The sequence below is a fragment of the Carcharodon carcharias genome, chromosome 3 (genome assembly GCF_017639515.1).
Source record: "Carcharodon carcharias isolate sCarCar2 chromosome 3, sCarCar2.pri, whole genome shotgun sequence".
NCBI classification, from domain to species: domain Eukaryota; kingdom Metazoa; phylum Chordata; class Chondrichthyes; order Lamniformes; family Lamnidae; genus Carcharodon; species Carcharodon carcharias.
Window position 1 is genome coordinate 26402890 of NC_054469.1, and position 15750 is coordinate 26418639.

Genomic DNA, 15750 nt, shown 5'->3' on the forward strand with positions numbered 1-15750 from the left:
GAGCTATTGTTTGAACAGCTGCAGTCCAAGTGGTGTAGGTACACGCACAGTGCTGTTAGGGAGAGAGTTCCAAAATTTTGACCCAACGACTGTGAAGGAACAGTGATATATTTCCAAGTCGGTGAGTGGCCTGGAGGGAAACTTCCAGGTGGTGGTATTCCATTTGTCTGCTGCCCTTGTCATTCTACATGGTGGTGGTCATGGGTTTGAAAGGTGCTGCAGTGCATCTTGTAGATGGTACACACTGCTGCCACTGTCTGTTGGTGGTGGAGGCTGTGAATGTTTGTGGATGGGCGGCTACCAATCAAATGGGCTGCTTTGTCCTGGATGGTGTCAAACTTCTTGACTATTGTTGGAGCTGCACTCATCCAGGCCAGTGGAGAGTATACCATCACACTCCTGACTTGTCAACAGGCTTTGGGGAGTCAGGTGGTGAGTTATTCACCACAGGATTCTGAGCCTCTGACCTGTTACATATCAACATATGAAAGAGCAGAAGTGGGCCATTTGACCCTTGGAGCCTGCTTCACCAGTCAACAAGATCATGGCTGATCCATTTGTGTTTCAAATTCCACATTCCCATCTACCCTCAATAACCTTGGATTCTCTTGCCTAACAAGAATCAACAACCTCCACCCTAAAAATATTCAATGACCCCACCTCCACCTGAAGCAGAGAGTTCCAAAGTTGCACAACCCTCAGAAAAAATTTCTTCTCACCTCTGTCCTAAAAGGTGGTCCCCTAATTTTAAAACAGTGCCCCCTAGTTCTGGACCATCTACAAGAGGAAACTTCTTTTCGATGTCCACCTAGACGAGGCCGTTTAGGATCTTATGTGCTTCAATCAAGTCACCCATCACTGTCCTCATAAGGCAACCCGCTCATTCCAGGTATCAATCTAGTAAACCTCTTCTGAACTATTTCCAATGCATTTACATCCTTCCTTAAATAAGGAGGCCATAGCTGCATGCAGTATTCGAGATGTGGTCTCACCAATGCCCCATATAACTGCCAATTTTCTACTTCCAAGTAGAAGAGGAGGAGGATCAGGAGATCCAGTATAGAGCTGCTGGCTGGATAGGCATCATAGGTATGCCCTGGGCCCTGCTTACTGGTACGGATGCCTACTCATCTGTAGAGCCAGGTCAGGTACTTACAAATTGGTGCCTGTTGTCAAACAGCTCTGGACAACATTCGCAAAAGAGACTCCTTGAATGCATTGCCAAATAAGTCCCGCCAACTCTGTCCCTTTTCAGTAACCTCAACTCAGTAGTTTGCTGATAAGAGTTCTCCTTCACAGCTTTCAAAGTTGCACTGGGAGATCCCTCTGATGTTGCTTCATATAGACATTGCTCTGTCTTCTTCCAAATCACATTATACCTAGCTAGAAAGCGGCAAAAACATTTTTGATTTTAAATCAAGCTTGGCTGCCCTTGGTTTTCCTCTTGTGTCGCTCAACCTTAACCTCTTGCAAAGATAGGAGTTTCTTAGCAGCCATTGAATTCTGTAGCGGGTAATTTCTGCTTTAAGCAAATAGGGAATGTGAAGGCATTCTGTATGCTGTCACACTGAATGCAACCCAAGTTTCAGAAAGCAGGGATTTAGTAGGGGTTGGCTCTACCCTAAATGGTGACTTTAGTGTCCTCGAGTAATGGAGAGACTCAGGAGAGGGTATGATTTTATACAAGAGGGAAAAGGGGCTATGTAGTGGGGTAACACAACATTTTGCACCTCTGGGATCTGGGATCATAGCAAGCTAACAATTATATTGATCATTTGCCAATTAGAGCTGTAATAATTGTTATCGCCATTTCCCTTTATTTGTTTATGGGATGGGGACATCGCTGGCTAGGTCAGCATTTATTGTCCATCCCTAATTGGCCTTGAACTGAGTGGCTTGCTAGGCCAAAAATAGAAATAACGAGGGAGAAGATTAAATATGAGGGCAAACTAGCCAGTAGTATAAGAAGATTGCAAGAATTTTTTTTAGATATAAAGGGTAAGAGAGAGGTAAAAGTGGACACTGGGCCGCTGGAAAATGACGCTGGAGAAGTAGTAGTGGGGAACAAAGAAATGGCGGAGGAACTGAATAAGTACTTTGCGTCAGTCTTCACAGTGGAAGAAGACACGAGTGACATCCCCAAAGTTCGTGAGAGTCGGGGGGCAGAGGTGGGTATGGTGGCCATTACCAAGGAGAAGGTGCTAGGAAAACTGAAAGGTTGAAGGTGGATAAATCACCTGGACCAGATGGATTACACCCCAGAGTTCTGAAGGAGATAGCTGAAGAGATAGTGGAGGCGTTAGTGGTGATCTTTCAAGAATCACTGGAGTGAGGGAGGGTCCCAGAGGACTGGAAGATCGTTAATGTAACCCCCCCATGTTTAAGAAGGGAGTGAGGCAAAAGATGGGAAATTACAGGCCGATTAGCCTGACATCGGTCGTTGGTAAGATTTTAGAGTCCATTATTAAGGATGAGATTTCAGAATACGTGAAAGTGCATGGTAAAATCGGGTAAAGTCAGCATGGTTTCATCAAGGGGAGGTCATGTCTGACAAATCTGTTAGAATTCTTTGAGGAGTAACGAGTAGGTTAGACAAAGGAGAGCCAATGGATGTTATCTACTTGGACTTCCAGAAGACCTTTGACAAAGTGCAGCACAGGAGGCTGCTCAGTAAGATAAGAGCCCATGGTGTTAGAGGCAAGGTACTAGCATGGATAGAAGATTGGCTGTCTGGCAGGAGGCAGAGAGTGGGGATAAGGGGGTCCTTCTCAGGATGGCAGCCGGTGACTAGTGGAGTTCTGCAGGGGTCAGTGTTGGGACCACAACTTTTCACTTTGTGCATTAATGATCTAAATGAAGGAACTGAGGGCATCCTGGCTAAGTTTGCAGATGATATAAAGATTGGTGGAAGGACAGGTAGTATTGAGGAGGCGGGGAGGCTGCAGAAGGATTTGGACAGGTTAGGAGAATGGGCAACGAAGTGGTAGATGGAATACAAGGTGGGGAAGTGTGAGGTCATGTACTTTGGTAGGAAGAATAGAGGCATAGACTATTTTCTAAATGGGGAGAGAATTCAGAAATCTGGAGTGCAAAAGGACTTAGGAGTCCTAGTCCAGGATTCTCTTAAGGTTAATTTGCAGGTTGAGTCGGTAGTTAGGAAGGCAAATGCAATGTTGGCATTTATTTTGAGAGGACTAGAATATAAAAGCAGGCATGTGCTGCTGAGGCTTTCTAAGGCTCTGGTCAGACCACGTTTAGAATATTGTGAGCAATTTTGGGTCCCGTATCTCAGGAAGGATGTGCTGGCCCTGGAGAGGGTCCAGAGGAGGTTCACGAGAATGATCCCAGGAATGAAAGGCTTAACATATGAGGAACATTTGAGGACTCTGGGTCTATACCCGATGGAGTTTAGAAGGATGAGGGGGGGATCTGATTGAAACTTACAGAATACTGAAAGGCCTGGATAGAGTGGACGTGGGAAGATGCTTCCATTAGTAGGAGAGACTAGGACCCGAGGGCACAGCCTCAGAGTAAAGGGAAGACTTTTTAGAACAGAGATGAGGAGAAACTTCTTTAGCCAGAGAGTGGTGAATCTATGGAATTCATTGGCACAGAAGGCAGTGGAGGCCAGGTCATTGAGTGTATTTAAGACCGAGATAGATAGGTTCTTGATTGGTAAGGGGATCAAAGGTTACGGGGAGAAGGCGGGAGAATGGGGTCGAGAAACTTATCAGCCATGATTGAATGGTGGAGCAGACTCGATGGGCCGATTGGTCCTATGTCTTATTTCAGAGGGTAGTTAAGAATCAACCACATTGCTGTGGGTCTGGAGTCGCATGTTGGCCAGACCAGCTAAGAGCAGCAGATTTCCTTCCCTAAAGGACAATAGTGAACCAGGTGGGTTTTTACGACAATCAATTATAATTTAATTGTCATCACTGAGACGCGCTTTCAATTCCAGATTTAATAAATAAATTTAAATTCCACCAGCTGCCATGGTGGGATTTGAACCGATGTCCTGGATCGCCGGGTTACTGCCCAGTGATGTTACCACTACACCACATTTCCCTTGGAGGGCAGGAAGGATGTAATTCCAGATCTGAAAGAGATGTCAGAGATGCACCAAAGCTACTGTAACAAAAAATAAAAGAACTTTTTTTTTGAATTGTGAGCAACAGTGCAAATGTCACATTTACCACTTAACCCTAGTTGCCCTGAGAAAATGGTGAACCTTCTCTGTCAGCTGCTGTAATTCTTGTAGTGGCAATGCTCCCATGACAGAGTTTGGGGTTTGCAGGATTTTGACCCAACAGCATAGGGGTTTCTGATGATTTCAAGGATATCCAAGTTCAAGTCACTTCACTGCAATCATTTAACCTGCCTTAACCAGCTGGTTATTTTGAACAGAGGTCAATTCTGGTCTTCATTCATTTTTTTTCACCATAGCCTTTGTGGGGCCGTTGGCATTGTCTTGCTTCTTCTCTGGCTTTCTGGTCTCCCTCTGTCCACAACTCAATGTTATCCACCTGATTTTTCTTACTCCTCTTCTGTTTTTACAGTCAATTTGCCAGGACAAGGCTGTTGGATCTGTACTTCCAACGTCTGTACTTGCCTATCTTTCTCTCTTTTACTGTACTTAACCTTTTTGATTCCTGATCTTCTACCCTTGATCTAACCCAGTCATTTGTCTTTCTGCCCATTCAGCTGATTCTGAGCATCCTCTGTCATACCCACATTTCAAAAGCTGTTATCTTCCTCTCAACCTCTTCAGAATCCAACTCTCCCATCCATAAAGTGCAACACTCCACATCAACGACTGTACTAGATGTTTTTTCAGCTTAAAACCGATGCTTTTGGACTTTCAAACGCTGCTCAAGGTAATGGTCATGCCTCTAGCCATAGATAATCTAACCTGGATGTCATTCTTGGATGTAACTTTGCTGTTCATCATCAAGCCAAGGTAATTCAGTTTGCCCACTGCCTCAATCTCGGTGCTTCGAAACTTGACTTTTCCATTGCCATTTAGAGTTTGTCTTTGCCTCTTTTGTGTTCAGTCCAAAGAACTCACCGTTGACTAGGCTGCCATTGTTTTCAGCTCTTCCTTTGTTCTGACCAGAGTGCGAAGTTGTTTGCATACCTGAGATTCCACGAGCTACAACCTCCTGTGATACAGCCACATCTCTGGTAACTCTTCCTGCACCATCCTCATTATGTTCTCTCCTACAGCATTAAGCAGTTTGGGTGACAGAAGATATCTCTGTCTAACTCCGCTCTTAAACTGGAGTGCCCATCAAACAAACCAGTGATAGGCCACCTAAATAACTAGATTCCAGGTGATATTTCATCAGCCCGTACGCTTCACTAAGTAGGGATAAATTAAATGGAAACAATCCCACCCGAAAATCAGATATCCATAGAAACTTAATATACTTAACCTGGTTAAATTCTTTAAAATATAATGAAACTAACTGCAGTAGTTGTCATGAAGCAGCAGGTTTATAGCAGTAGTTCGGAACAACGATAAATCAGCAAAAATGTGACAGTGTTGTGCTCTGGGTTAGTGCCTTTATGGTAAAATTAGCAACTGAAGCAATTCCACTAAGGGATTTTTTTTGAAGGGTTGCCACACAAGCGTGTGGAATCACAGGCACTCAAGAACAGTGATACATTGGTGCGTTATATGTTCAGTCAGAACCTCAAACTAATCTGTAACAATTATTATGTGTTATGAGCACAGAAGCCTAAGATTCGAGTCTAGATATAAAACAGTTCAAGAAAAATAGGACAGGGTGGAAAAAACTGACATAACATACCCTGCTTTTTCAACCAGTTTTCCCTCTTCCTGTTCTGAAGGAAAGGTCTCTTTCTGTGTTTTGAAATCAAATACTGGCAGCCCTTCAGTACCTTAATAGTTAAACACTTCCCATGTGCAAGTCCAGACAGTTAGCAATGGTTGACAATGGAACACAGGGTGGGACATCACATCTTAGATCAATCATGCTATCACACAACACTTGCATGTGCAGACTTTCCAACAGGTATCAGTGAACATTACAGAGGAACAACCCTTGCAGGATCAGCCTCCTCCCTGGACCACAGGCACTTCAACCGCTGTTGTGATCAAGATCAATTGGCTCAGAACAGACCAGGGATAAAACTTGGGATGTTCAGATCTGTATGGCTGAGTATCACAAGTCATGATCCCTTTAATTCTTTTTGTTGTGCACAGTCTGTTCATTTCAATGTGCAAAATAATTTAAAAAGGATAACTTGTGACCACCTGAGTAGTACCTTCTGGGAACATGTCTGTAGCTTAGAGGGAACATCAATCACAAGATCAAATTTGAGGTTTGCCAGGATCGTGGCATCGAAGGCAAGAGTTTGGGTACCCAAGCATTAGGTTATCGGGGGAGTATTAATGGCATAATGTTTTATATTTAGGCTGAAGGTAATACTTTATTTGCTTCCCAACTAAGCATACTTTATCGTGGTCAAATGCATACGTACATTGGGAAAAAAGCCTGCATAAGTATTTAAACAGGGATAAAGCTCACTGACCCACAGCAACATCTGGTCCGACCTTCACGAGATAATACTTACAAAAAGCTGCAGGAACTTTAGGATCCGCTTGTGAGTGAGGATATAAAGTGCATTTCCACTGATTGGGTCGATCACTGGCAACCGGTGAATCTTATTCTTTATGAGCGAATACACTGCATCAAAGAGGCTGAAAGAACAAAACAAGTTCAAGTGTTGGCAGTGAAAGAATTTACTGGACAAGTGCGAGCTATGTCTCAATGGCTAGCATTCTCGCCTCAGTCAGGAGCTCCATCCCAGGCACCCGAGCATAAAATCTATACTAAGGCTCCACTGTACAAAGGGAGCTCTGCATTATTGAAGGTGTCATTAAACTGAGGACCTGCCTGTCCTATGAAGCGGATATAAAAGATTCCATGGCACTATTTTGAAGAGGGGCAGGGAAATTTGTCTCAGTGTCCTGGCCAACTTTTATCCATCGATCAATATCACTAAAACAGATCACCTGGGCATTACAACACTGCTATTTTGTGGGAACTTGCTGTACGCAAACGGCTCCCTTGTTAGAAAACTCTTCTCGTGGGATGTTGGTGCCGCTGGCAAGGCCAATGGGTAACCATTGTTACCCATCCCTAACTGCCTTCATGAAATGGTGGTGAGCTGCCTTCTTGAATTGCGGTCGATCATTAGGTGTAGGCACACCCACACAGTGCTGCCAGAAAGGGTGTTCCAGGATTTTGATCCTGCTAAAACAGCGACTATAAAAGTAGTTCATTGGCCGTGAAGCATTTTGGGATGTGATAGTTTGTTTCTCTGAAACTTGACAATTTTTCCTCTATTCTGACACCAGGGGAAGCGGTTTTTATTTAAAAATCCATCTCTTGGGCATTACCACTAGATTTATCACCTTTGGATGCAAGCATGAAGGGGGAAGAGTGACACCGTGAGACCAGTAAAGGATTACTTTCCTGAAACCAGTACTGAGACACATAAATGACCAATAAATGAGATTTTCCTCCCACCCAAAATACCCATACAGAAGATTTATCCTGGAAGTCTGCCTTATTCTAGGGAATTGGTCAATCCTGAAGATTACAGTACATTACTATTCAACTCAAATACAAGCAGCATTTGACTTTAGAAAATACTGCAGAAAACTGAATACTGACAGCCCAGAATTTTCACTTGCTGTCTCAGCGTCAACCTCTTGAATTGCTGCAATCTACGTCATGTTGGTACACTCCCAGTGATGTTATGCAGTCTTGACTTTCCTGCAGTGGTTTGATACAACTGAGTGCACTGTTAGGCCATTTCAGATGCTAGTTAAGAAATAAAAACTTTACCCTGGATCGGGAGCTACATGTAGTCTAGTCCAGGCAAGGGTGGCAGATTTCCTGAAGTACATTCATGAACCAGATGGGTTTTTAACAACAATCTGATAGTTTCATGATTTGAGTATTGCTGAAAAAAGAGACTTGTCGATCCTCTTTCTCTTACACTCATCAGGACACTTGAATACCAATATAAGTGAAAAAGATTTATATTCTACGAGCAATCTCTTCTCATACAGCATAAATTGTTGTTTTCCCCATATCAGCATTCTTGCAAAGTGCTCTCCTTCGAAGGTCCCCAGCGTCACATGCCAGTCTTCAACCAATTTGATTGACTCCATATGATATCGAGAAATGGCTGAATGCACTGGATACTGCAAAGGCTATGGCCTTGACAATATTCCGAAATAGCACTGAAGATTTGTGCTCCAGAACTTGTTGCGCCCCTAGCCAAGTTGTTCCAGTACAGCTATAACACTGGCATCTATCCGGCAATGCGGAACATTGCCCAGCTATGTCCTGTACAAAAGGCAGGGCAAATTAAAGTCAGTTGGTTGCAGCTGGTTGGAGTCATACCTGGCACAAAAGATGATGATTGTGGTTGTTGGAGGTCAATCATCTCAGTTCCAGGATATCACTGCAGGAGTTCCTCAGTAGTGTTCTAGGCCCAACCATCTTCAGTTACTTCATCAATTAACTTGCTTCCATCATAAGGTCAGAAGCGGGGATCTTTGCTGATGATAGCACAATATTCCCATTCATGATTCCTGATAATGAAGCAGTCCATGTCCAAATACAGCAAGACCTGGACAATATCCAGGCCTGGGCTGACAGGTAGCAAGTAACACTCATGTCACACAAGTGTCAGGCAAAGACCATCTCCAACGAGAGAGAATATAACCATTGCTGAATCCCCCACTATCAACATCCTGGGGGTTACCATTGGCCAGAAACTGAACTGGACTAGCCATATAAATCCTGTGGCTACAAAAGCAGGTCAGGGTTTGGAATCATATGGCGAGTAACTCTCCTTCTAATTCCCCAAAGCCTATCCACCGTCTACAAGGTACAAGTCAGGAGTGTAATGGAATACTACTTGCTTGGATGAGTGCAGCTCCAATAACATTCAAAAAGCATGACACCATCCAAGGCAAAGCAGCCCATTTGTTGTGCACCACATCCACTAAACATTCACTCCCTCTACCACCATTGCACAGTGGCAGCAGTGTGTACCATCTACAAGATTCACTGCAGGAACTCACCAAGCCTCCTTAGCACCTTCCAAACCCAATGACCACTACCATCTGCAAGGACAAGGGCAGCAGACACATGGGAGCTCCACCACCTGGCGGCTCCCCTCCAAGCCACTCACCATCCTGACTTGGAAATATATCGCCATTCCTTCACTGTCACTGGGTCAAAATCCTGGAACTCCCTCCCTAACAGTACTATGGGTGTATCTACACCACAGGGACTGCAGTGGTTCAAGAAGGCAGCTCACCACCACCTTCTCAAGGGCAATTAGGGATGGGCGATAAATGCTGGCTAGCCAGCGATGCCCACATCTCATGAATAAATAAAAAAATAATATAATAGCAGAAAATTAATATGATTATCGATATTTGTCAAATGGGGGCAGCAAGGTTCAATGCCATGGAATGATTCGACTCAAGTTGGTGCCAGTAATAGTCTCACACGCTGAGTTTCCAATGTTAGCCACATTACAATGAAACACTTCCTAGCTAGCCTCATTCATTGGGTCTGTGAAGTATTTGCGTTTTGGGTTGTCTTCACCTTCCATGCACAACACAATTATGACTTTGAGCCAACATCCAAACAAGGCCATGCTGACCAGAAAGAAGAGTACTGCCACCCATCATCTCCTACTTCTGCATTGTATAAAGTTCCAGAATATTTTGCCATTGGGCTAGTCTGTTTATCTTCACATCTAAACAGACTAACAAACCATTTAACACTTCATCAATTCTACACACCTGAAGAGCCAGCTGAATTGGCAGCATTTCACAGGGTGGCTGATGACCCGCTAGTGCATTGGATTAGCTTCTGGTATCTGCCTGACCTTGCCATGAAAGATGAGCACTGAAAAACCCTCTGCCACTTGATCCTCACAATAACTGGCTTGTGTGATTCTCACTTCAGAACAGTAACTCTGGCTTTGGCTCTGCTCCCATGGCAATTCTGGGCTCTCCAATTCTTTGGTATCCCATCTTTCCCTCCCTCCACATGACTAAAATACAAACCCCCCAACTTCAGTTTGGTTGCCGTGCCAGTCATCATGAAGGTACAACAAAACCGTGTCATGCCTACTGCCTGACTTCTGATCAGAATCAGCCATCACTGACTGCTGGCAGATCCTGGAACCTCCCACTTTTAGAACTGCTAGATGAGGATCATCTATGGAGTTCACTGGTCAGAGGTGTAAGTTAGGAGTACAGAGATGACAAGCATGCAGGCTAAATCCTGTTTAGTCCCTGGGACAATAAAGTGGGGCTGTTACATTGGTAGCCAGTTCATAAAAATAGCCTTAAGTACAGATTCCCTTATAGGTATTATATGGAAGACTGCACTATACTGCATAGGAGGTAAAATATATAATACGGTACAAACCAAAGCAACAAAAGGGCAAATATTCATTCTGTTTGGGTCTTTTTATCCTTTTTGGATCATAAAATGATACAGCAGAGAAGGCAGCCATTTGGCACATCACACTTGTGCTGGTTCTTTGAAAGAGCTATCCAATTACTTTCACTCCCTTGCTCTTTCCCCATAGCCCTTCCAATTTTCCCCTTCAATTCTCTAAATTTACGGTAGTTACCCATTACACCATACATGCAGTAGGAAGTAAGTGGTTTGCAACTCTTACTGATAAACCCATGCCTAGATTTACTTTTTATTCATAGCTTTCGAAAATTTAATCCTTTCCTCACTAAGGAAGTTGTTCAGCTTATCACATTCTCTTCAGAAGTTGCGGGATGGCAGCAAAAGATTCCAATCAAATGAGAAGTGCAAACGAATACATATGCCCGCAAACAGTAAGCGAAGGGAAAAAAGTATTGAAATAGCTTCCCAAATTCATTAAGCAGTCAAACATCTGAAGGAAATCACATCATATGCTTGTATTTGAAATAAATGATTTGTTCCCTTCCAAACTAACTGGAGATAAAACCAATTAATCACAGAACTACACAGTGCAGAAGAGGCCCTTCGGTCCATCGAGTCTGCACCGACACGTGACCTACCAACCTAATCCCATTTACCAGCACTTGGCCCATAGCCTTGAATGTTATGACGTGCCAAGTGCTCATCCAGGTACTTTTTAAATGATGTGAGGCAACCCGCCTCCACCAACCTCCCAGGCAGTGCATTCCAGACCATCACCACCCTCTGGATAAAAAGGTTTTTCCTCACATCCCCCCTAAACCTCCTACCCCTCACTTGAACTTATGCCCTCTTGTGACTGACCCTTCAACAAAGGGGAACAGTTGCTCCCTATCCATCCTGTCCCATGCCCCTCATAATCTTCATCATCAGAGTTAAGGTGGGACATAATCTCCAAGTGAAACTGGTTATAAAGCATCATGTTCTGTGAAAAAGTTAAAGATATTAATATCAGTCTAAATGTTTAAATTTTCTTATATTTGTCAAGTTTGGCTCCCTCCCTCCAGCAAAATCCTTTCTATAAAAAATTTGCAAAACTCAACCCTTCAGATTCCCTTGAAAACATCTGCCAGCTAAACTGGAAAATTCCACTTAGCTAGCTTGTCTTGGCTGAAGTATTTCAACTATTACTAACCAGAAAGTTAAAGTAACATCACATCATGGTGTTTAGCTTGTCCCCTCCAACAGCCACTAACAATATTTATTCTGCCCTTCTGCAATCCCTGGACTATTTTCTTGCTATATTTGGTCTTCAGGGACCAGCTGCAGCCACCCCACCAACTCTTCCACTTGTACCACACAACAGACTTAAAAGCTTTGTGGATAAAGATAAACAAACCAACCATATTAAAGCTAAAAACTATGCAATGCGGTTTACCTACCTTGCATCTGGTGTTATGTTCACTAAAGGCTTAAATGTTTCTTGTAAATAAAGCTCTGAGGAGAGAAAACAAAGCACATCAGCTTCACTGCACAAAGAAATGGCAGGCTTCAAATTAGGTTAAGGGTGAGATTATTTATAAAGCTATAACTGAGTAAAAGGATGTTGGTGTTCTAATGTGAAGTGCTACGGACATGGGACTCACCCTATGATTCTCATTCAGTGAGCTTCTAACACTGACTAGCCAGACTGAAACTCGCCTCATTGTTAATACAACTAATTAGTGGAAGAGAGGGGAATGTGCAACAAGACCTGGGTGTCCTCGTACACCAGTCGTTGAAGGTAAACATGCAAGTGCAGCAGGCAGTAAAGAAGGCAAATGGTATGCTGGCCTTGATAGCGAGAGGATTCGAATACAGGAGCAGGGATGTCTTGCTGCAATTATACAGGGCCTTGGTGAGACCACACTTGGAATATCGTGTGCAGTTTTGGTCTCCTTATCTGAGGAAGGATGTTCTTGCTATAGAAGGAGTGCAGCAAAGGTTTACCAGACTGATTCCTGGGATGGTGGGACTGACATACGAGGACAGATTGAGTCGGTTAAGATAATATTCGCTGGAGTTCAGAAGAATGAGGGGGGATCTCATAGAAACCTATAAAATTCTGACAGGACTAGACAGGGTAGATGCAGGAGGGATGTTCCCTACGGTGGGGGAGTCCAGAACCATAGGTCACAGTCTGAGGATAGAGCATTTAGGACTGAGATGAGGAGAAATTTCTTCACCCAGAGAGTGGTGAGCCTGTGGAATTCACTACCACAGAAAGTAGTTGAGGCCAAAACACTATGTTTTCAAGGAGTTAGATATAGCTCTTGGGGCGGAAGGGATCAAAGGGTATGGGGAGAAAGTGGGAGCAGGCTATTGAGTTGGATGATCAGCCATGATCATAATGAATTGTGGGGCAGGCTCGAAGGGCCAAATGGCCTACTTCTGCTCCTATTTTCTATGTTTCTACTTAATTTTCTGGTCAATGGTAACCTCCAGGATGTTGATAATGGGGGATTCAGTGATGGCAATGCCAGTGAATGTCAAGGGGTGATGGTTAGATTTTCTCTTGCTGGAGATGGTCATTGTCTGGCAATTAGGTGGCGTGAATGTTACTTGCCACTTGTCAGTTCAAGCCTGGGTATTGTCCATGTCTTGCTGTATTTGGACATGACTGCTTCAGTACGTGAGTTGTCGCGAATGGTGGCAAAATTCTCAACTCCTCATATACTAAGGCATCAATGATGAAGTGGTGTTGGGAAGGCCAGGCAAAAAGGCCCAAGTACTTTCACATTACCGTTAAAGTTGTGGGGGATGGAGGAGGGAAAGGTACAAATCAGAGATGTTTCAGTACTGCGAATATGAAGTGCCCAAAATACTTAACCCAAATCTGGATATGTGCACCTAGGAAAACAGATGTGCATCCAGTTCATATAACACTGAATGATTATAAAAATATAAATAAAAACTCTCATTCATTTCTTTGCTGTGCCAGCTCATTAGGTGGTGCACTTTAACAGTTATACATGGAAATCAAAATATTCAAGCTGTCTCGCTTAGAATTTTAAAAACATGTTTTGAGAGTCAGTGTATGCAAATGCTTTTCTCCAGCACTGTACTGACGTGGTCTCCAGAACAAGTTAAAGAGAGAAACCTTCTTCCACATCATTAATGTTTCCAATTAATGCTGGTATAAAATGTTCCAGAACAAGCAAAACAACCATTGAAAACACTTTTTAACACAAGCAGAGTCAATCTCACAAGATATTAACATGAATCTTATCCATGGCCATATTGATGGTTTTTACATAACAGAAATTTGTCCATATGGTGCCACACAAAGGAATGAAGACCAAATAAATATTAACATCATGCAACTCCAACTGCCTACGTCCTCGTGAATATTATTTTTCAACATTAAAATGGACCATGAAAGATTGTTTCTTTGCAAGACGAGGGGCAGTTTTAATCTGGAAGTAAGGCCAGTTGCCTCCATTTGGCAGGGAGACCCATTTGACTGGCCCCCTGCTACTCGATTAAGACTTCGCACTGGAAGTGATAGGAAACATGCTTTCTGTGAACTTGAATGAGGCACAAAGGATGGAAACAAGTTATTAATGCCCTTCCTGTCATCTGTGACTGAGCAATGATGAATGCTAGAAATGTCATGTGCTTTTGATGTACAGTGTTGCTGTGCTGTGAGGAGGGCTGTGAATTTAAAAAATTTAAAAGCCTCAAGGGTGTGCGGTTGATCAGCCCATGATCGACTATCTTCCCTCATCCCTCTTTCAGCTGCGCAGTCAAGGCCTGTAGTGGAAACATCCCCCAGTCCTTGGTTTGGTGAGGGAGGGAGGTAGGGGAGGAGTTTCTTAGAGGCAGGCAGAATTTTCCGATGCTTTCCCAAAATCCTGGAAACTGGACTAGGTCAGCAGCATAGGCATGGCCCTGCCAGAGTTGGGATGCCAGTCAGCCTTTAGATGGCCAAATGATGGTCCATTTAATACATACGAACATACAAAGTAGGAGCAGGTTTAGGCAATTCGGCCCTTCAAGCCTGCTCTGCAATTCAATATGATCATGGCTGATCTAACTATAACCTCAATTCCACATTCCCACCTACCTCCATTAACCTTTCACCCCCTTGCTTATGAAGTCTATCTAGCTCTGCCTTAAAAACATTCAAAGGCTCTGCTTTCACTGCCTTTTGTGGATGAGTATTCCAAAGACTCACGACACTGAGAAAAAAATTCTCCTCATCTCTGTCTTAAATGGGTGATCTGTTTTTTTTTTTAACTGACTCCTAGTTCTAGATTCTTCCACAAGAGGAAACAAGAAAATGATCCATTTATGCCTACTTTTCATTTCCTGTTAGCTATCCAATCTTCTATCCATGTCAATCTGTTATTCCCTCCACAATGTGTTTTTATTTTTCACAATAACTTTTGATGTGGCACTTCAGCAAATGCCTTCTGGAAATCCAAGTACAGTACAACCACTGGTTCCCCTTTATCCACAGCACATGCTACTTCTTCAAAGAACTCCAATAAATTGGTTAAACATGATTTCCCTCTCACAAAACCTGATTACCTTGAATTTTTCCAAGTGCTTTACTACAGCATCTTTAATAATAGCTTTTAACATTTTCCCTATGGCAGCTGTTAAGCTAACTAGCCTGTAATTTCCTGCTTTCTGTCTCCCTGCTTTTTGAATAAAGGAGTTACATTTGCTATTTTCCAATCTAATGGAACTTTCCCAGAATCTAAGGAATTTTGGAAAATTAAAACCAATGGATCAACTCTCTCACTAGCCGCTTCTTTTAGGACCCAAGGATGAGGCCCATCAGGACCCGAGGATTTGTCAGCCCGCAGCTCCAACAATGTGCTCAGTGTCACTTCCCTGGTGATTGTAATTTTCTTGAGTTCCTCCCTTCCATTTCCTGATTTACAGCTATTTCCGGGGAGTTACTTGTATTCTCTATAGAGAAGAACAGGTATTTTGCACTGTTCAATTCATCTGCCATCTCCTTTCTTTCCCCCATTATCAATTCTCCAGACTCACTTTCTATAGGACCAACACTCATTCTTTTAATCATTTAAAAACTATAGAAACTCTTACTGTTTTTATGTTTCTAGCTAGCTTTCTCTCATACTCTAATGTTTTCTTCCTTATTAATCTTTTAGTCATTCTTTGCTGCTTTTATTGTCTGTTCCAATTTTCTGACCTGCCACCTATCCTTGTGCAATTATATGCTTTTTCCTTAAGTCTGTTACTATCTTTA

General features: G+C 43.1%; 1 protein-coding gene across 5 annotated transcripts in view; it reads right to left on the reverse strand.

The window, feature by feature from the left end:
* The window catches only part of LOC121275859 (5'-AMP-activated protein kinase subunit gamma-2-like), a 408268-nt gene that overhangs the window by 21380 nt on the left and 371138 nt on the right, over window positions 1-15750 (reverse strand). For all 5 annotated transcript variants that reach the window (XM_041183599.1, XM_041183598.1, XM_041183600.1 and 2 more), the window contains 2 exons: window positions 11930-11984; window positions 6601-6727 (listed from right to left, as the gene is read on the reverse strand). In XM_041183599.1, the coding sequence (XP_041039533.1) occupies window positions 6601-6727; window positions 11930-11984 (182 nt within the window). The remainder of the gene's footprint in view (window positions 1-6600; window positions 6728-11929; window positions 11985-15750) is intronic.